Genomic DNA, 21,242 nt, shown 5'->3' on the forward strand with positions numbered 1-21,242 from the left:
GGCACTAATGACGTGTGTCGCTTTGGATCTGAGGAAATTCTCTCTGGATTCCAGCGGCTATCTGATTTGGTGAAGGCTGCCGGTCTTGCTTAAGAGATGAAGGCAGAGCTCACCATCTGCAGCATCGTTGACAGAACCGACTGCGGACCTTTGGTGCAGAGCCGGGTGGAGGGTCTGAATCAGAGGCTCAGATGGTTTTGCGACCGTATTGGCTGCAGATTCCTTGACTTGCGCCGTAGGGTGGTGGGGTTTCGGGTTCCACTGAATAGGTCAGGAGTTCACTACACTCAGCTGGCGGCTACACGGGTAGCGGAGGCTGTGTGGCGTGGACTGGGCGATTTTTTAGGTTAGAAGGCCTCGGGAAAGTGCGGGATGGGCTGCAATGTCAAAGGGTGCTTGGCAATTACAGGACGTGCTTGGATCAAGGAACAGTCGGAATTATAGTTGTAAATTGTTGTAGTTGCGCTGGAAAAGTCCCTGAGCTTCAAGCGCTAATAGAAAGCACAGAAGCTGATATCGTTATAGGTACAGAAAGCTGGCTAAAGCCTGAAATAAGTTCTGCAGAAATTTTTACGAAGTCTCAGACGGTGTTCAGGAAAGATAGATTAGGCAGAATTGGTGGTGGAGTGTTTGTGTCTGTCAGTAGCGGTTTATCTTGTAGTGAAGTCGAAGTAGATACTCCTTGCGAATTGGTATGGGTGGAGGTTATACTTAACAGCCGAATTAAGTTAAAAATTGGCTCCTTCTACCGACCCCCAGACTCCGATGATACAGTTGCGGAACAGTTCAGAGAAAGTTTGAGTCTTGTAACAAATAAATACCCCACTCAGACGGTTATAGTTGGTGGGGACTTCAACCTACCCTCGGTATGTTGGCAAAAATACTTGTTCAAAACCGGTGGTAGGCAGAAAACGTCTTCCGAGATTGTCCTCAATGCTTTCTCCGAAAATTATTTCGAGCAGTTAGTCCACGAACCCACGCGAATTGTAAATGGTTGCGAAAACACACTTGACCTCTTAGCCACAAACAATCCAGAGCTGATAGAGAGCATCATGACTAATACAGGGATTAGTGATCACAAGGTCATTGTAGATAGGCTCAATACCATTTCTTCCAAATCCATCAGAAACAAACGCAAAATAATTTTATTTAAAAAAGCGGATAAAGTGCCACTAGAAGCCTTTCTAAAAGACAATTCCCATTCCTTCTGAACTGACTATGCGAATGTAGACGAGATGTGGCTCAAATTCAAAGGTATAGTAGCAACAGCAATTGAGAGATTCATACCTCATAAACTGGTAAGAGATGGAACGGATCCCCCGTGGTACACGAAAAAGGTCCGAACGCTGTTGCAGAGGCAACGGAAAAAGCATACGAAGTTCAGAAGAACGCGAAATCCCGAAGATGGGCTAAAATTTACAGACGCGCGAAATTTGGCACGTACTTCGATGCGAGATGCCTTTAATAGGTTCCACAACGAAACATTGTCTCGAAATTTGGTAGAAAATCCGAAGAAATTCTGGTCGTATGTAAAGTACACAAGCGGCAAGACGCAGTCAATACCTTCGCTGCGCAGTGCCGATGGTACTGTTATCGACGACTGTGCCGCTAAAGCGGAGTTATTGAACGCAGTTTTCCGAAATTCCTTCACCAGGGAAAACGAATGGAATATTCCAGAATTTGAAACACGAACATCTGCTAGCATGAGTTTCTTAGAAGTAGATACCTTAGGGGTTGCGAAGCAACTCAAATCGCTTGATACGGGCAAGTCTTCAGGTCCAGATTGTATACCGATTAGGTTCCTTTCAGATTACGCTGATACTATAGCTCCCTACTTATCTTGTAGTGAAGTCGAAGTAATGGCCGCTATCAACAGGGGATATACAACCGCTCGCTCACCGATAGATCTGTACCTACATATTGGAAAATTGCGCAGGTCGCACCAGTGTTCAAGAAGGGTAGTAGGAGTAATCCATTTAACTACAGACCTATATCATTGACGTCGGTTTGCAGTAGGGTTTTGGAGCATATACTGTATTCAAACATTATGAATCACCTCGAAGGGAACGATCTATTGACACGTAATCAGCATGGCTTCAGAAAACATCACTCTTGTGCAACGCAGCTAGCTCTTTATTCACACGAAGTAATGGCCGCTATCAACAGGGGATCTCAAGTTGATTCCGTATTTCTAGATTTCCGGAAAGCTTTTGACACCGTTCCTCACAAGCGACTTCTAATCAAGCTGCGGAGCTATGGGGTATCGTCTTAGTTGTGCGACTGGATTTGTGATTTCCTGTCAGGAAGGTCGCAGTTCGTAGTAATAGACGGCAAATCATCGAGTAAAACTGAAGTGATATCAGGTGTTCCCCAGGGAAACGTCCTGGGACCTCTGCTGTTCCTGATCTATGTAAATGACCTGGGTGACAATTTGAGCAGTTCTCTTAGGTTGATCGCAGATGATGCTGTAATTTACCGTCTAGTAAGGTCATCCGGAGACCAGTATCAGTTGCAAAGCGATTTAGAAAAGATTGCTGTATGGTGTGTGAGGTGGCAGTTGACGCTAAATAACGAAAAGTGTGAGATGATCCACATGAGTTCCAAAAGAAATCCGTTAGAATTCGATTACTCGATAAATAGTACAATTCTCAAGGCTGTCAAGTCAACTAAGTACCTGGGTGTTAAAATTACGAACAACTTCAGTTGGAAAGACCACATAGACAGTATTGTGGGGAAGGCGAGCCAAAGGTTGCGTTTCATTGGCAGGACACTTAGAAGATGCAACAAGTCCACTAAAGAGAGAGCTTACACTACACTCGTTTGTCCTCTGTTAGAATATTGCTGCGCGGTGTGGGATCCTTACCAGGTGGGATTGACGGAGGACATCGAAAGGGTGCGAAAAAGGGCAGCTCGTTTTGTATTATCACATTATAGGGGAGAGAGAGTGGCAGATATGATAAGCGAATTGGGATGGAAGTCATTAAAGCAAAGATGCTTTTCGTCGCGGCGAGATCTATTTACGAAATTTCAGTCAGCAACTTTCTCTTTCGAATACGAAAATATTTTGTTGAGCCCAACCTACATAGGTAGGAATGATCATCAAAATAAAATAAGAGAAATCAGAGCTCGAACAGAAAGGTTTAGGTGTTCGTTTTTCCCGCTCGCTGTTCGGGAGTGGAATAGTAGAGAGATAGTATGATTGTGGTTCGATGAACCCTCTGCCAAGCACTTAAATGTGAATTGCAGAGTAGTCATGTAGATAGATGTATGTATGTAGATAAACGACAAAGCCGGCAACATTACCACTACTGAGACCATAGGGCGGTGATCTGTTTAATACAGAGTGTTGGCATAATGAGAACTTTGTTTCTAACCAAGGAAGTCTTGTGTATGATCAGAACTTAGCAGCTTACCCTCAATGCAAGCAGCTCTAAACAAGGTACCAATAGGTTCTGTGTTTTGGTTCTATTACTTGAATGCACCATTGCTGATATGTGATTATTCAGAACAGTCAAATGTTTAGAGGCTAAACACAATTACAGATTGAACAACTATGAAGTGTAGTTATTGATGATCCATGCAGAGTTTTTTGTATTATTAGAAACTATAACTTGTCTGTGAAGGATATCATTTACAAAATGTTTGTCTGCTCCATTGTTGATGATAGTTGCTCTGGTTGGGATTCATATCAAATTGAAAGACAGAAACAGTGGTGGGTCATCTCAGAAAAATTCTGTGGAACTGATCAAAGATTTGTTTAGTGTGAAAGTATTACAAATTTGCTTGACTCTAGTGGAAGACTCCAAAACAAAGGTGATGAATGTCTCAGAAATGTTGTATAAATTCTTTGAATCCCCAGTCTGAGAGGAGATATAATAATGATGGCATATTTAGAAATATTATGACTTTCTGAGAGCTATAATACAAGGGTTATTCAGAAACTAAGGCTACAAGGCATGTAGCTTTGGCATGGAATGTTTGTGGGGCAAGTTGGTACCACTGTTGTGTAGCTGAAGCCAGTGGAAAGAAAAAGTATTCCCAGTAATCAATAGCTCATCAATTAGTGTTGTTGTGACTGATATAAATGAGCATCCTCATTCTGGTTCCCACCAAGAGCAAAGCACATGCTGTAATTTGCTACCTAAATGCTAAGGACATGAATGCTGGTGTTTTTCATCAGGACGTTGTTTCAGTTTACAGAGAGGACTTAATGTAAAAGCAGTATGTGAAGAAATGAGTATGTAATTTTAATTTTGGAACGACAGAAATTCATGAGGAAGACGGAAATGGAAGGCTGTTTGTCTTGACTGATGATGTGGTGCAGAAAATTGAAGAACTACTTCTCTGTCACCGCTGTTCGATAACTGATGACCTGCATGCAGTTTGTCCAAACATATCATAAAGTGTTGTTGATGAAATCAAAACTGATTGACTAAATTATCCCATGTTGTGTGCGTGGTGGGTGCCCAAGATGTTCACCAAAGCACACAAAATGAACAGATTCAGTGCTGCTCATGAATGTGTCGACTGTTTTGAGACTGAAGGTGAGGCTTTTCTCAACTCTATAGTGACAGGAAATGAAACTTGGACTTACCACCATACTCCAGAGAGCAAATGACAATCAAAGCAGTGACAACAAAAAATTCAAAACTCTGCAAACAGTGAGGAAAATGATCCAGAGAGCAAATGACAATCAAAGCAGTGACAACAAAAAATTCAAAACTCTTCCAACAGTGAGGAAAACGATGATTTCAGTGTTTAGGGACAGAAAAGTGGTTCTGTTTGTTGATGTTGAAACAAAAAATGCTCCAAGGTATTGACAGACCATGAAGAAACTTTGCAGAGCCATACAAAACAAATGTAGTGGAATGCTAAGAATGGGAGTCTGTCTCCTTCTTGACAATGCACTCCCGCACACTGCTCATGCAAAACAAGAGTTGTTGTTTTCGTTTGGTTGTGATGCTTTAAACAACCCCTCTCACAGCCCCAATCTTTCACCTAGTGACTGTCATCTGTTTACTAAGTTGAAGGAACATCTTCATGGAAAACAGTTTTCCAGTAACAATAAGGTGAAAATCGAAGTGAAGAACTGGCTGAAAAAGGTGTCGGGAGGCGTCTATGACACAGGAATGAAAAAACAAGTCCCACAGATGACAACATGTATTGAGGTAAATGGTGATTATGTGAAAAATAATTCAAGACCTATACAACAGTGCGTGTAAATTTTATTAAAATAAATTCATTTTTTGTACTTCAAAAAATTCTTGTATCTTTATTTCCCTGGCCAGCCTCATAGTAATTATTCTTGCTGAAAACCATTTACAAATGTAGCAGAAAAGTGGCTTGTGATACTTCTGCAAAATGGCCGTTGTCCATGCATTCAGTGGTGGCTTGTGCAATATGTAGATGTATAATCAGGGATTAAGTAAGAAAATCAGTATTTTTCTTGGCCTATGTCCTAATTCTTCATTCCTCATTTTTCCTCTTTTTTGTTGGGGGTGGGGGGGGGGTGGGGGAGGGGACTTCTAGTTCTGAAACCTAGCATCCATGATGCATGACACACTTTTCCTGTCTGTCTGTATGGTGCTGCAGGACATAACTTGACAGTAGTAACAGCTTAGAAATCATGTTCTGCAGTTAAATACATATTGAGCATGACCATGACAATGAAATCAACAGGCTCATAAGTAGGGGCTGTCTTACTTAGTTAGGCACAAGCTGCTTTTCATTCTTTCTCATTCTCAAATCATACTCAAAGTTTGAAACATCAAATAATCTTTTCTTGTAAATAGTAACAGTTGCATAATCAGTAACCTGACTAAACAAGGTAGTGTGTTATTTAGGGCACTGAATTCATATTCAAGAGGACCAGGATTTAAATCTGCATACAGCAATCCAGATTTTAGTATTCCCTGGTTTCTCCAAATTGCTTCAAGTCAATGGCAGAATGGATTCCAGACAGTTTCTTACTTCATTGCACTAATTACACTAGATCAGGAAAACCAATATGTTCAGTATGTATGGGTTTAGGGTACATTGTTTGGGTACAATGAATTGCTGCATGGAAATGGCCAATTGTCAAAGTGACTGAACATTGGCTCAAAACAGTGTGTAGAATTGAGTATTGCATTTCACTGTGAAGTTCATAAATAAGAGTATAAGGTTTCACGTAATTTTAGCAATATTATAGTGACTTTAACAATTTGTCATAACCTGCAGCATCCATGAGAACTACTAAATGATAAAGACCAGTGATTCAAAGTAAATAAATAGGAAGCTCTTTTGAGACAACTAGTACATAACTACACAAAAAATAAATCAAAGATTGTTTTTCAGTTGTTATTCTTAGTAATTAGAAGAACATTTTGCTAATAATAATTACTTTTTCAGGAGGTTGACACAGCTCTGTTAAAACTGTATTCAGAATTAAATGCTGCAGAACTTGAAGCCTTTATTGTTGCGGGAGAAATTACTTGTGATGTGAAAGACTGCAGCAGTTGGCTAGAGCGTCATAAATGTTACCATGCACTTGCTCTACTGTACCGTCACTCTCAAGATCATGAAAAAGCTCTCTCAGTATGGCTTAAAATTATTTGTGGGGAATACCAGGACAGCAGTTTCCCAGGACTTCAGTTTTTTGTGGAGTGTTTAGCAAAGTAAGATTTGATTTTCAGAATTGAATTTTATTTTTTTTGTGTCTTTGATTAAGTGCAGTACTTCTGTAATTCAGTTGCAAGACAGATGAAACATGGTGTCACTTTGAATGATCTATATTTTTAGAGTTCTATGACAGTTCAAAATAATACAAAATAATATTTGTTAAGCTTCTCTGTATAAAAGAACTATTCATAGTAAAATATCCAAGTTTCACTAGCAGGATTAATGACCTGTATTCCTTTGAGGTATAATTTTTTCAGCTGATCACAGTGGGAGAAAAGAAAGTCAATCATTCAACAATAATGTGAAGTAGGAAAAACTGAACAGTGCGTACTTTTCCAAGTTTTACTAATATTTTGTTTTAATTATGGGTGGTAATGACTGACATACACACTTTAACACATTGAATGACATAATGAGACAAGGTGAGTGGTTACCTAGGAGTAGGAGATGGATAAGGGACGTTAAAATGTTGCAGTCAGGATCAAGTGTGTAATAAAGTGGTTAGGGAGGACTAGGTAGGAGGGGGTGGGGTGGTAGCCAGATATCGGTGTGCATGTTGGAGTTCTGGAAGACCTGGAGGAATGCAGGATAGCGCCAGGCAGGAGAGGCACTGTGGTAGGCAAATGAAATGCGACAGAGAAACTGCAGACACAAGACAACAGACCAGGAGAAGGACAAAAAGTCTCTGACGGTTTTATGAGAAGGGTGGGTTTTTAAATGCAAATTACACATAAAAGTAACAGAGATTACTGAATGCTCCTCAGAGCAGTGCAAAGTATTGTAGGTAACTGTTTCAGGCAAAATCCAGTTCACACAGTATCAGAGTCCTGCTGATAATGAACAGAGTCCAAAAGATGAATGCCATAAACAAAACCAAATAGCACACAAGGTGCACACTTCAGTGATCACGTTACAATTGTCTTAGACTGGTTGTTGGCTGGCTTATATGCAGGATTTTTGCATGGTCTAATCAAAGGGTATTTCTGACAACAAGTGCCACCAGAGTAGTAGTACCATGGTGATTGACAGTAATTTTGTACTAGCAGCTTGGTTTCCACGATGACACAGGGTGACACAACTATGGTTGAAGAAGGTACACTGATCAGCTAGAACATTATGTCTGCCGACTTACTATCAGTATAAACCCATCCAAGTGACATCAGTGTCACCTGGTGAAGAACGACTGCTAGTGAGACATGCATGGTGCATGTAGTGTCAGTGAGTGTACTGTCTGTGTGTAGAATGGGGAAGGCACGTGATCTATCTGAGTTTGACTGAGGGCAGATTGTGATGGCCCCAAGGCTTACATGAGCATTTTGGAAACTGCTCAACTCATCGGGTGTTCGAGGAGAGCTGTAATGAGTGTCTTTAAAATGTGATGAAACAAAGGTGAAACAATGTGCAGATGTCATGGGGTTGGGTAGCCACACCTCATTACAGATTGTGGATATTGTAGGCTGGGCATACTGGTAAAACAGGACAGGTGGTGAACTGTGGTGGAACTAAAATTAGACTTCAATGCTGGGTAGAGTATAGGTATGTCTGAACACATAGTACACTGAACACTACTAACGACAGGCCTCTGCAGCTGATGACCCACGCATGTGCCAATGTTGACACCACAACATCAGCAACTATGACTCAAATGGACACACGACCATCGGCACTGGGCATTGGCGCAGTGGCAGAGTGTTGTGTGGTCTGATGACTCCAGATACCGTCATCATCATGCTGATGGGAGGGTGCGAATCCATCATCTTCAAGGGAAACAGCTCCTTGGCACCTATACTGTGGTATGGAGACGAGCTGTTGGTGGCTCCATTATGCTTGGGGGAACATTCACATGGGCATTCATGGGTACACTGAAGGTCGTGCAGGGCATCATGATGGCCAAAGAGTTTTGTACATTGGTTGCAGACCATGTACATCCCTTCATGACAATTATGTTCCCTGATAGCAGTGGCATGGTTCAACAAGATAATGCACCATGTCACAAGGCCAGGAATGTGACGGAGTGGTTTGAGTAACACAGTGGTAAGTTTCAGTTGATGGGCTAGCCCCCCAACTCTCCAGATCTGAACCCAATAGAACACATCTGCTATGTGATTGAAATCGGCATCAGAGCTCATCGCCCCCCCCCCCCCCCCCTTCCCCAGAATTTACTAGAATTAGATGACTTGTGTGTGCAGATCTTCAGAGACCTATTAAGGCCTCATTGCTTCCATGCCATGAAGCATCACTGTTGTTATCTGTGCCAAAGGTGAACAGATATTAGATAGGTAGTCATAAATTTTGGATGATCAGTGCATATTGCCAAGCACATTGTTGTGTGTGAATTGGTTGTACATCTGTTGAGCTGCTGCTTATTCAGGAAGCAAATGAGTTGTATTAATGTATGCTATGAGGCAACAAATGCAACATCTTTGTCTGATGACACTGATATTTTCACAAGACTAAGTTTGATTGAATAGATGATACTTGTTATAACAAGTGCAGTTGGTGTTGGAAATGTAAATCGCTAGGATATAAAATGAGAAAGGATGCAACCTCGGGTTACAACTTAATGGAGTGCCAGCATATTTCAGTATTGATGTGTGAACATAGGCGATTGTGGACTTTGGGAAACTGGAGAGATAGTGAGACCTGTTGTATGGTTAGAATATTCACTTGATGTAATTAATGTCCCATGATTTCTTTCTTTGGGGGGGGGGGGGGGGGGATGTTGCATTTCTAGATTATGGTGTACATTAATACAATTGACAATGTAGCTGAACTCATTGTCTGAATCCTACCATGCCCAACAGAGTTAGACTGTCATTGCTGCAAAGGGATCAGGTGTGTAATAAGGATCAGGGCCGGCTATTTGAACATGTGTGTAATAAAATATAATTTGTGTTCAGTTGCTGATGCTTAATTTCAGTTCCTTACTGGACATGTCGCATGCTAGATGTATAAAAAGTGGGTTAAAAGAATGTGTTCCTTAACAATAAATGATCTACTGTATATGACATGATGTTCCTCAAACTTCGCTGGAGATATCCTGACAAATGCTGGATTTACACAATATAGAAGAGATCACTGAATACTTAAAGATTTCTGAAGTTGGTTCACTGCACTTATTGTGGTCTAATCGAGGACACATTGACATACTACAGGAGATTTTGCTTGTAGCTAGGCAGTTCATGTATTTTTAATATTTGAAAGATGGTTATGACCATTACAGTCTGCCTAAGATGTGCCTTGTACTTGGATGAATGTCTGCATTGAGGGAACACCAACTAATTCAGAAGAAAAAAACAGTATGTTAAATTTTTTTTGCTAGTGTAACTAGTTGGTCTGCATCATGGAGCAATTTCCACATATAAGTGTGATATTAAACCCTAATTGTCCTTATTTGTTTCGTTGTGAAATGTAGAGTGATGTAAACTGAAACATACAGTAAGATGCAGCTGTTGCTAGAGCCTGAGATGTGTCTTCTGGTGTAGATGACATCAGTTGCTGCAGATTACGTGAAAAAATTGTTGGTGTTAATTTGCTATGAAAAGAAAATTTAGCAACATAGTCTGTCACTGAGGTGACAAAAAGCCATGGGTTACACCTAGATCATGTTGGAACTCCTTTTGCCCAGTGTAGTGCCGCAACTCAATGTGCCATGGACTCAACAAATAGTTGGAAGTCCCCTGCAGAAATATTGTCATGCTGCATCTATAGCCATTCATAACTGCGAAAGTGTTGCCCCTGCAGGTATATCATGCATGAACTGAGTCCTCAATTATGCCCCATAAATTTTTGTGGGATTCATGTTGGGTGATCAGGGTGAACAAATCATTGACTGAAATTGTCCAGAATGTTCCTCAAACCAGTTGGGAACAATTGTGGCCCAGTGACATGACATCATTGTTCGGAAACATGATGTCTATGAATAATTACAAATGGTCTCCAAGTTGCTGAACATAACTATTACCAGTCAACGCTTGGTTCATTTGAATCAGAGGGCTCAGTCCACCTCATGTAAGCCCTCCCCGCCGAGCGCGCGCGCCCGCGGTCGCGCCTGTGCCCCCCCCCCCCCCCCCCCCCACACACACACACCATTATGGAGCCATCAACTGCTTGTACAGTGTCTTGTTGACAACTTGGGTTCTAGGCGCTTCAGTCCGGAACCGCGCTACTGCTATGGTCCCAGGTTCGAATCCTGCCTCGGGCATGGGTGTGTGTGATGTTCTTAGGTTAGTTGGGTTTAAGTAGTTCTAAGTTCTAGAGGACTGATGACCTCATAAATTGAGTCCTATAGTGCTCAGAGCCATTTGAACAACTTGGGTCCATGACATTTGGGATCTGTGCCACACTCGAACTCTTATCATCAGCTCTTACCAACTGAAGTCGAAACTCGTATGACCATGCCACAGTTTGCAAGTCATCTAGGGTCCAACTGATATGTCAGTCATCTACTGCCATAGCCCATTAATTCCAAATTTCGGTGCACTGTCCTGACAAATATGTTCGTCATATGTCCAACATTGATTTCTATAGTTTTTTCATGCACCATTGCTTGTCTATTCGCACTGGCAACTGTACACAAACGCTGCTACTCTTGGTCATTAAGTGAAGGCTGCTGGCCACTGTGTTGTCCATGGTGAGGGATAATGCCTGAAATTTGATATTCTCGGCACACTTTTGACACTGTGAATGTTGGAATATTGAATTCCCAGATAATTTCTGAAGTGAAATGTCCCATGCATCTAGCTCCAACTACCTTTCTGCATTCAGAGTCTGTTAATTCCCACTGTGCAGCCATAATTATATTGGAAATATAAAACCTTTTCACTTGGGTCACCTGAGTACAAATGACAGATCCGCCAATCCTCTGCCCTCTTATAGCTTTTGTATGCACTTCTACCACCACCTGTATTGTGCATATCGCTATCCTGTGACTTTTGTCATCTGAGTGTATAGTGTCTGTGAATAGGAGGTACAATAATTACCAAAGAGAGACCAAGGAGAAAATGGATTCTGTGCACATTGGTGAGAACACATTTTATGTAGGGAGCTGAGTATGATGGTAAATGGGTATGAATGTTTCCAGTTTCTTGTCAAAACACTGTTCTTAGCATTGAACTATTGAAGACTGATTAACTGAATTTTAGTTGACAAGGACAATCAAAGTTGACTATGTGATGGGACAAGTATTACACAATGACCACAGATATGAGGAAATATTTGTATCTATGTGCGATTGTAAGTGCGGTGCTTGTTCAGAACGGTTTTTGTGTCGGTTACATCGCCAGATATGGAACTAAAAATAATAGTAAGTTTCCTTTAAACACAAATTATATACTATTGAACAGTGACTTTCTTAAGAAAAGTGAGGTTAACTCTGATGTTAGAAACTCCCATTAAAAAAATCCTGGAGGATATTTGCATGAAACTGACAGAGAATTTTGCAACTGTTTTATGTAATTTGACACAAAGTTTAAGCTTAAACACATCTGTCAGGTCGATAGAAAACTACTGGAATAGCTTTACAGTTTAAATTCCATTGTCAATTTAGAGGACAAAAATGAAGAGAGATTTGTTATATGTGGAAAGGGTGTAAAAGGTGTACAAGGTGTTTGAGAAGGCAGTTCCATCATTTATATGTCACACATGTTTTTATCACATTAGTATCGAATTCTGTTTGGGGAATTAAGAGAAGTAGCAAACACATCAGGTTATTAAATTTTTCACCTCCTCCTCCCTCTCCATCTTAATCTTTTGTGGCTTTACAGCTCCTTGTAAGATTTGGCTTCTTAAACAGTTTCCCACCATTTATGTCAGCCCATTGTAAGAGCTCTGCAATTTCTGTAACCTATTTTCCAGAGATCCTCAATGACTCCATCCTTGAATTTGATCCTTGGCTGACCAGACCATCTCTGTCCTCTTGGATTTTCTTGTAATACCTTTCTGGGTACTTCAGCATCACCGATCTGGGCTACACGCCCAGCCCACCTCATTATGGATGATTTCAGTGTTCTTCTGATATGTGGGTAGTTGTAAATGATGTACAACTCATGAGTGTATCTTTTCATCCATATTTCTTTTTCACAAATTGTGCCATTGATGCTTTGAAGAATCTCTCTTTCGAACGTGTGCAGTATTTTGATGTTGTTTGCTGTTGGGTCCAAATTACGGAGGCATATGGAAGCATTGGTCTTATAAGAGTTTTGTAGGTGACTAACTTGGAAGTACAGGTCAGGAGCCTTGATGATAAGAATCTTGTTAGAGTAAAATATTAGTCTCTGTTTGATTTTGTAGGCAGTGTCATATGAATAGGTGACTGTTGAACACAGATACTTGAACTGCTCAACTATCTCAAATGTATAGTTTTCCACTGTTATTGAGACTAATATGTTCATCTTATGTGCCTCTCTGGCACCCATGTATATTGTGTTCTGCTGGTTGATGTTTAATCCAGTGTTCCTACTAGCCCATTCAAGGGCAATAAAAGTCTCTTCTATTGCCTTTTGGGTTCTTCCCACTATATCTATATCATCTGTGTAAGTGAGCATTTGCTCTGATTTATGGGAGATTATCCCTCAGCTCAAAATGTTTGCATCTTCTCCAGGGCAGCATTAAAAAGGAAACAGGCCAGTGTGTCACCTTGCTGTACCCTGTTTTCGATGTTCAGTGTATCTGAGACAACATTCTTCCAGTTATTATGCTACTTTGTGCCTCGCTCATTGTCAGTCTCACTAGCCTCACTGTTTTGCAGGGGATTCCCAATTCAGCCAGGGCATGATATAATTGCTCTCTATCTATATTATCATATGTAGCTTTAGTGTCTATAAAGAGCTGATCTGTGCCAATCCCGAATTTGATCATCTTCTCTAGGATTTACTTTAGAGTATAGATATGATATACAGTTGACTTTCAGTGGAGAAATCCACACTGATAAGTCTCTTTCTCTCTTAATTGTAGGAGGAAATAGTCAAATAATATATTGTAGAAGAATTCTTCATACTCCAAGTTAAGTAATGTGATCCCCCAACAGTTACGCATTCTAACTGATCTTCTTTCTTATACATGGGACATATTACTCCTCCTTTCCATTGCTGAGGCATTTTCTCCTCTTTCCACACTGAAGTAGCCATCTTTAAGAAGATCCATTCCAATTTGCTACCTCCTTGGTGTCCTGCTGTGATGCAGTCTGTTCCAGCTCTCATGTTGTTTTTCAGTTTCTTCATGGCAGCTGTTATTCCTCATAGGTTTGGGTTTGGTGGATCTATGCCATAAGCATCTTTTTCTCCATGTAGCCCTGTTGGGCTTCTTGATGCAAGTATTCTGGGATGAGTAGTTTGTCAAAGTGTTGTAACCATCTTTCACATATTACTTTCTGCTCACTTAAAAATATTCATCTTTTATCAGGCTCGTTTTACAACCAAAAGGTTTCTAATACTACATTTACTTCTCTGTAAAACTTCGTTGCCTCATCCTTATTCCTCAGAAACTATATTTCTTCTCTGGGGAGTCTTCTTTCCAGTCCTCCAGTTTTCTTTGTAATCTTCCACATCCTTCATACACTGTGATTTGTGCCCTTTTGTATGCCTTGTTTGTTTCTTCCATTATTATTCTGCATTTGGCATTGAACTGTGAGGGTCTTGTGTATCTTGCTTCACTTCCTAGCATTTCATTTGCTGATGCCTTGTATTTGTCTTTAATTATTCTCTATTGGTATTTGATTTTACTGCATTCTCCACCATTTTTGAGTACCTGTGTTATCCTCTTGTGGTACTCTTCTCTAATTTCAGATGATTCAAAAGCTGATGTATTGAGGCATACTGGCTCATGTTCCTTGCACTGCATCAGAGATTGTAGCTCCCCCACTCGTGCCCGTACCAAAAAGTTATCTGAATCTATATTTGGGTCTCTACGGCTCCTCACATTCGACAAATCTGATTTTTACCTTGCGTCTTGCAGCACGTAATCAGTTTGATGTGTTGTTTTCCATGTTCCTTTATGTGTGTTTTTATGTGGGAACGGTGTTGAGCCTGCCACTGTGCTTATGAAGTGAAGTCCATTTTTTGCTTAGGAGATCTGTTCTTTCCCCAGTTGACCATTTAGGTCAAAAGCTGTTATTTTAATGGTGTATTCTGGACAGCCATTGTATGAACTTTCCAAGAGTTCTTTCTCTTCTTCTTTGGATTCTTCTGTTTGGTGCATGAATGTTCATTGTAATTAAATTTTCACTCACCACTTCAGTCTACATACATAAAATCTATCTGAGTGAGACCAATAAAGTCTTCAGAGACTTTTCTGTTCTCACACAGATACAATTTTATGTATGTAGATTAATGTGGTGAGTGAAAATTTGTACTAAGGCTGGGAATCGAGCCTGGGTCTTCTGGTTACTAGGCAGGTGGCAACTAAGCCACCTTGGCACAGCAGTTCACACAACTGCATGGATTACCCTGGCATGCCTTGCTCCTCGATCCTAATTCTTACTGCCCCCCTGCCTCTAATAAGCTGGAGACCTGAGTTTGATTCCTGGCCTTGGTACAAATTTTTGCTCACTGCTTAAGTCTATATTCATAAAATCATATCTACATGTGACCAGTAAAGTCTCTGAAACTGGAACATTTCATTTATGTATGTAACAGCATCCGGGTTTCAGGCTGGATCCACCGTTCACATTTGATGCAGAGGTACTATTCCAGAACATGGAGAGCCTTGGCAATTCTGTTTGTGTGTAAGGGGAATTTAAAGTAGACTGGTGTGACACTGAGAATGTGGATCGAGGAGGGAGGCGTGCTAGAGTAATACGTGCAGTTGTGGGAACCGCTGTGCCAAAGATGGCTTAGAGGCTAATGCACCTGCTTAGTTAGCAGGAGATCCGTGTTTGACTCATGGACTTGGTACAAATTTTCACTCGCTGCTTCGGTCTATATACGTAAAACTGATTACCAAATGTTTTAGTTGTTGTTGGACCATGAACCATGTGCCAGACTCATGCTTTCTCTCACTGCAGCTGTAAAATGTTAGCTTCTTTCTTTTCTTGATTCAACCTTCCGGTCCACCTTACTTCTTGCCACACTATGATGTTCTGAGTCAGTTTCATTGTTTGATCAGCTAACTGTCTCAAGGTTCCTGGATGACATGTAGATCTCACATTACAGGTTCCCATATATAAATCTGACTTACACCTTGTGTGCCTTTTTTTGTTCCCCAAGTCATTTGTCCAGTGCCGTCAGTCCTTTCCATGCTTAGTCCATCTTCCTTAATCTGTCAGGCTTTCCTTTGTTGAAGTTTCACAACAGATTTTTTTTGCAAAGCAGGTTGTCAGCCCTATGTCCAACTTCTGCCACAGGACGGGGATGATTTTTAATCAGGGTATTCTTCCCTTAGCCTCTGGAGAACAAACCACAGAATCTAAAATGCATCAGCTAGTCTCTCTATTAACCCCAGCTGCCTTTCTGAAGTACTTCTTTCCCACCAAAGCTGCCATTGGGATCTTCACCTTGTTCCTGGCTAGAGTTCTTAAATTTTTCACAGTCATCAAAGTGTTAACTCATTTGTGTCAGATTAATTTTGGAGACTGCTGATGTGTTTACATGATTAGTGAAAGAAGTCTGGCTTACTGACTCGCTCTTCATGTTAAGTTTTTACAGTTAATTCAAGTCTTGGTTTTTGTAGTGACTACCGTGGTGTGTCGCAGAAGAAAATGTACAGACAAGAATATCGCTTTGCTGTATCTTATTAGTAGCTGGATGTCAGCACGTATGTTGGAACCCAGGAGAGAAATAAGTGAAGCCGCAATGAGGATGGGTCACCTTTGGAAGAGAACACGACACAAAGCAATAGCCAAGCTAAACACGGCTGACTGATGGTGGATAGGACACAGACAAGGACAAGATCAAAGCAACCTATGTAAGAACAGGATGTAAAGGGAAAACCTTCACCACAACAATGTCAACAGGCCAAGAAAAAAAAAAAGTGAAACAATCGAAATATCCAAATCGTGACCAGGGGGGGAGGGGGGGCGGGGTGGGGGGGAGGGGGGAGGAGGAGAGAGAGAGAGAGAGAGAGAGAGAGAGAGAGAGAGAGAGAGAGAGAGAGAGAGAAAGTGCCAGGCAAGGTTGTTATCAAATAATCTGTAATACAGTGATAATAGTAATGACAATATGAGACATGAGTATGGAAATGATTGATCATTAGTTGGACAGTTGTATGTATACTGGCTGCAAGAAACACTGTTGGCTGATTTATACATGTGGTGAGATGTGTGGTATGCTCACTGTGCGAGCACAGTGCTGCTGCAATACTATGCCACCTGACAGCCTTCTAGGTCCATTTCCTACCACGGAGCCGAATGCCAGAACCTTTTTATGATAATTAGCAGTGAATCTATTGTTTCTTAATATGCTGAAGTTAGTGGAGATCAGTTAGCTTTTTTAAGGTTTGATTCCACAGTAAGTAGAAAATTATTTCAAATGCTACATTACTTCTACCTTGGATTAAATATTTTGTCAATAATAGTGTTTATTTGTTCTAGTATTGGTTAGTTTTGGCTGTAGAGCAATCACCAAGTTGATTTGACTGTACGAGATCATGAATACAAGTCATGTGGAAATCTCATGTTGATTGTAACTAATCATAGACCCACTCCCCCCCCATCCGACCGCGCCCCCTCCCCCCCTCCGACCCGCCCCCCCCACTCCGACCACCCCCCCCTCCGACCACCCCCCCCCCTCCGACCGCCGCCCCCTCCGACCGCCCCGCCCCCATCCCACAGCCCCCCTCCCGACCCGCACCCCCTCCGACCGCCCCCCCCCATCCCCACCGCCCCCACCGACCCTCCGCCCCCCACCCGACCCGCCCCCACCGACCGCCCCCCCACCGACCCGCCCCCCCCCACCGACCCCCGCCCCCCCCCACCGACCGCCCCCCCACCGACCCCCCCCGCCCCCCCCCCACCGACCCGCCCCCCCACCGACCGCCCCCCCCACCGACCGCCCCCCCCCACCGACCGCCCCCCACCGACCGCCCCCCCACCGACCCGCCCCCCCACCGACCGCCCCCCCACCGACCGCCCCCCCACCGACCGCCCCCCCACCGACCGCCCCCCCACCGACCGCCCCCCCACCGACCGCCCCCCCACCGACCGCCCCCACACCGACCGCCCCCCCACCGACCGCCCCCCCACCGACCGCCCCCCCACCGACCGCCCCCCCACCGACCGCCCCCCCACCGACCGCCCCCCCACCGACCGCCCCCCCACCGACCGCCCCCCCACCGACCGCCCCCCCTCCGACCGCCCCCCCTCCGACCGCCCCCCTCCGACCGCCCCCCCTCCGACGGCCCCCCCTCCGACCGCCCCCCCTCCGACGGCCCCCCCTCCGAGCGCCCCCCCTCCGACCGCCCCCCCTCCGAGCGCCCCCCCCCCTCCGAGCGCCCCCCCCCCTCCGAGCGCCCCCCCCTCCGAGCGGCCCCCCCTCCGAGCGGCCCCCCCCTCCGAGCGCCCCCTCCGAGCGCCCCCCCTCCGAGCGCCCCCCCTCCGAGCGCCCCCCCGATCCGACGGCCCCCCCCGATCCGACGGCCCCCCCCCCCCGATCCGACGGCATCCCCCTCATTGTCTTGATCAAGTAAACTGATTTTGTGGCCAAGATGATAAGACTTGATTTCAGAGGAGTGGGCTTCAAATCTCAGTATGACCATCCAGATTTGGGTTTTCCATCATTAATATAAACTGATAAAGGTGATGGCTAGGATGATTCCTTTGAAAAGGATACAGCCAATTTCCTTCCCCAGCCTGATCTGATCCAAGCTTGTGCTCAGTCTCTAATGGCTTTGTCATCACGTGAAAGATAAACTTCTATCTTTCTTTTTCTTTGACACAATAAAAAATTGTGAACGCCATATCTTTTGGGTGTTGTATGTTTGAGACCTGTCTATATAGGCTTGTTTGTGTTAAATATTCAACAACAGAAATGCATCAGTTCTATTAGTTTGTAGCAGTTATCCACTGTAAATAATATATCATGAAAACACAGAATTCTTCCTTAATAATTACATCTTTATCTCATAACACAGGTTAATATTGGAACCATAATGTTTTGCCTGGTGGCACTTTGTTTTCCATGGGCACAAGAACTTGAACTTGATTAAATTATTCCCGTGAATCCATTAGCAGTGCAGGAGAGGGAGAAGACAGCACACTTTGCAGCGAATTTTATTGTCCCTCATTTGCAACATGACAAGACTGTTAAAGACTGGTTTGTTTGCACCCTTAGTCTTGCATCAGGCACAGGTTACATTTACTGTATTGTGTAACATTATGTTCCCTCATATTTATAATAAAAATATATTAACTGGTATATTATGATTTCATTCAATGCTGCATGCTCTTTTTGCTAGTACTGGTGTTTTTAATGTTGTTTCATACTTGTAGTATAGCTTTTATTTAATAAAATTCTGAATTAAAATCACATAAAAAAGAACATTATATTTAAAGAGTAACTACTGTGTTTTTGTTACAGTCTTAAAGATACTGATCTTATATGGAGGTATGCAGACTATGTCTTAAGCCAAGATGAAGAAATTGGTGTTGGTGCTTTCACACTGCGTTCACAAGATACTCACCAGGATGGAGCTCTGAAGCCTGACGTGGTCGTAGAATATCTTTACCGTTACCCAAAAGCAGTAATAAAGTACCTCGAATATATAGTACTAGACAAGAATTTACAGGTAACGACAACACCACGTATCTGATGATTCATGGCAGTCACAAAATAGTCAAAGTGAGGCTTTGCTGTAATGCAGTGGAAGATCAGTCATATTTTGTCACTTTAACTAGTATACTCTTTATTTTTCAGGTTGAAAAGTTTCACACTCAGTTAGCTATTTTGTATTTAGAAAACATTGCAAAGCTCCAAAAAGATGGAACTTCACCGGAAAATATTAAAACTATTAGACTGAAACTTCAGACATTGCTTCAGACTTCCAACCTTTGTCGCACGCAGCTCTTGTTGGGGAAAATGCTTAACAGCAACCTGCATGAGGAATGCGCAGTATTGTATGGAAAGGTATTTCATTACTTAAATATTGTGTTGTTAATTTTTACAATTCCTTATATGTTCAGCCTTGCACCCCTAATAAGGAACTATACAACATCCTTTCAGTGACAGTACTAAAAAGTAGATAACTAGATTGACATAAAAAGCAGCGGTTCACAACAATGGCTCCTTGTTGTATAAATATTCTGTCTCCAATATTAGCATTACTTAAGATGATTTTACATAGAAATTTTGAAATATTCCACAAGAGAGCTAGGTTCAGATCTTGTTCTGAGTGTTTTAGTTTAAGTTTCCTGCATTTCCCTTCTCTTAACTTAAGGATAATGTACTGGAAAACTTTCTTCAAGTTAACATTCCAATGCAAAAAGTTTGACTATTTTGATGCGTTTGGACTGTCCTTCGATACGGTGCACTATTTTGAGAGTTTTATTGAAGCAACTGAGTTTCATTATGAGATGCATTCAAATGAAACCCAGTCACTAGTGTAAGGTAACAGTAATGATTTCATTAACTCAAAAATGTGTTTATATACTGTACCCATACTCAAAAATAGTTGCCAAAACTGTTGGCTCATTTATCCCATTGCAACACTAGCCAGTCGATTCCATCCTTGAAGAAGCTAGTAGGCTGCTGTCGGATCCAGGCCTGGACCCAGTCACACACTTCATCATCTGTTGTGAATCGGTCGCTAATAGCTTGTTTTAGAGGTCCAAACACATGAAAGTCACACGGTGGAAGATCGGGCCTGTATGGTGGATGTTCCAGCATTTCGCACTGAAACTGCTGCAGTATTGTTGTCACCACATTCACCATGTGTAGGTGAGCATTACCATGCAGGAGGATAATAACATTGGACAACATGCCTCAGTGTTTTGGCTTGATGGCTCATGTAAGGTTCCTTAAAGCGGCTTGATAATGCTGGGCATTGATGATGGTTCCCTGTTCCAGGAACTCGACAGGCAGTGGGCCCTTACGGTCAATAAAGGAGGACATCATGACCTTACCAGAACTGGTGTGCATGTCGTTTGATTTCTTTAGAGGTGGTGAAGTAGCGTGCTTCCACTGCTTGCTCTGACACTTGCTTTCCAGTTCAAAATGGTGACACCATGTTTCATCACCTGTGACAATGTGCGACAGAAAGCCGTATTCCTCCTCATGATAATGTTGCAGATGACTCAAAGACAGCACCATTTTGCTGTTCAGCAGTCAGTTGGTGGGGAACCCACTGCGCACAGATTTTTCGAAAGTTCAAGTGATGATGCATTATGGTGTGGGCAGTGCTCACGCTAATACCCTGTAACCGATGGATCTCGTCCATGGTGATTCTGCGGTTGTCCAAGCCTAAAGCATTCACTTCCTTAACCATTTTCAGTGTGATGACACGATAAGTCTGTCCAGGACGACCATCATCTTCCTGTGACTCACATCCCTCAAGGAATCATTGGCGCCATTCCACAACACTTGAATGGCTCGTACTGTACTCACTGTACACAGCCTTCATCTGTCGATACATTTCACAACCTCCAACTCCCTCCG

At 42.6% G+C, this 21,242-nt stretch overlaps 1 protein-coding gene across 1 annotated transcript in view; it reads left to right on the top strand.

Annotated features, from left to right (window-relative positions):
• LOC126297561 (transforming growth factor-beta receptor-associated protein 1-like) overlaps positions 1-21,242 on the top strand; it is a 151,085-nt gene that overhangs the window by 77,771 nt on the left and 52,072 nt on the right. The window contains exons 9-11 of the mRNA XM_049988493.1: positions 6,391-6,656; positions 19,170-19,377; positions 19,506-19,715. Of these exons, the coding sequence (XP_049844450.1) occupies positions 6,391-6,656; positions 19,170-19,377; positions 19,506-19,715 (684 nt within the window). The remainder of the gene's footprint in view (positions 1-6,390; positions 6,657-19,169; positions 19,378-19,505; positions 19,716-21,242) is intronic.

This window comes from Schistocerca gregaria, chromosome X, assembly GCF_023897955.1.
Source record: "Schistocerca gregaria isolate iqSchGreg1 chromosome X, iqSchGreg1.2, whole genome shotgun sequence".
Taxonomy (NCBI): Eukaryota; Metazoa; Arthropoda; class Insecta; order Orthoptera; family Acrididae; genus Schistocerca; species Schistocerca gregaria.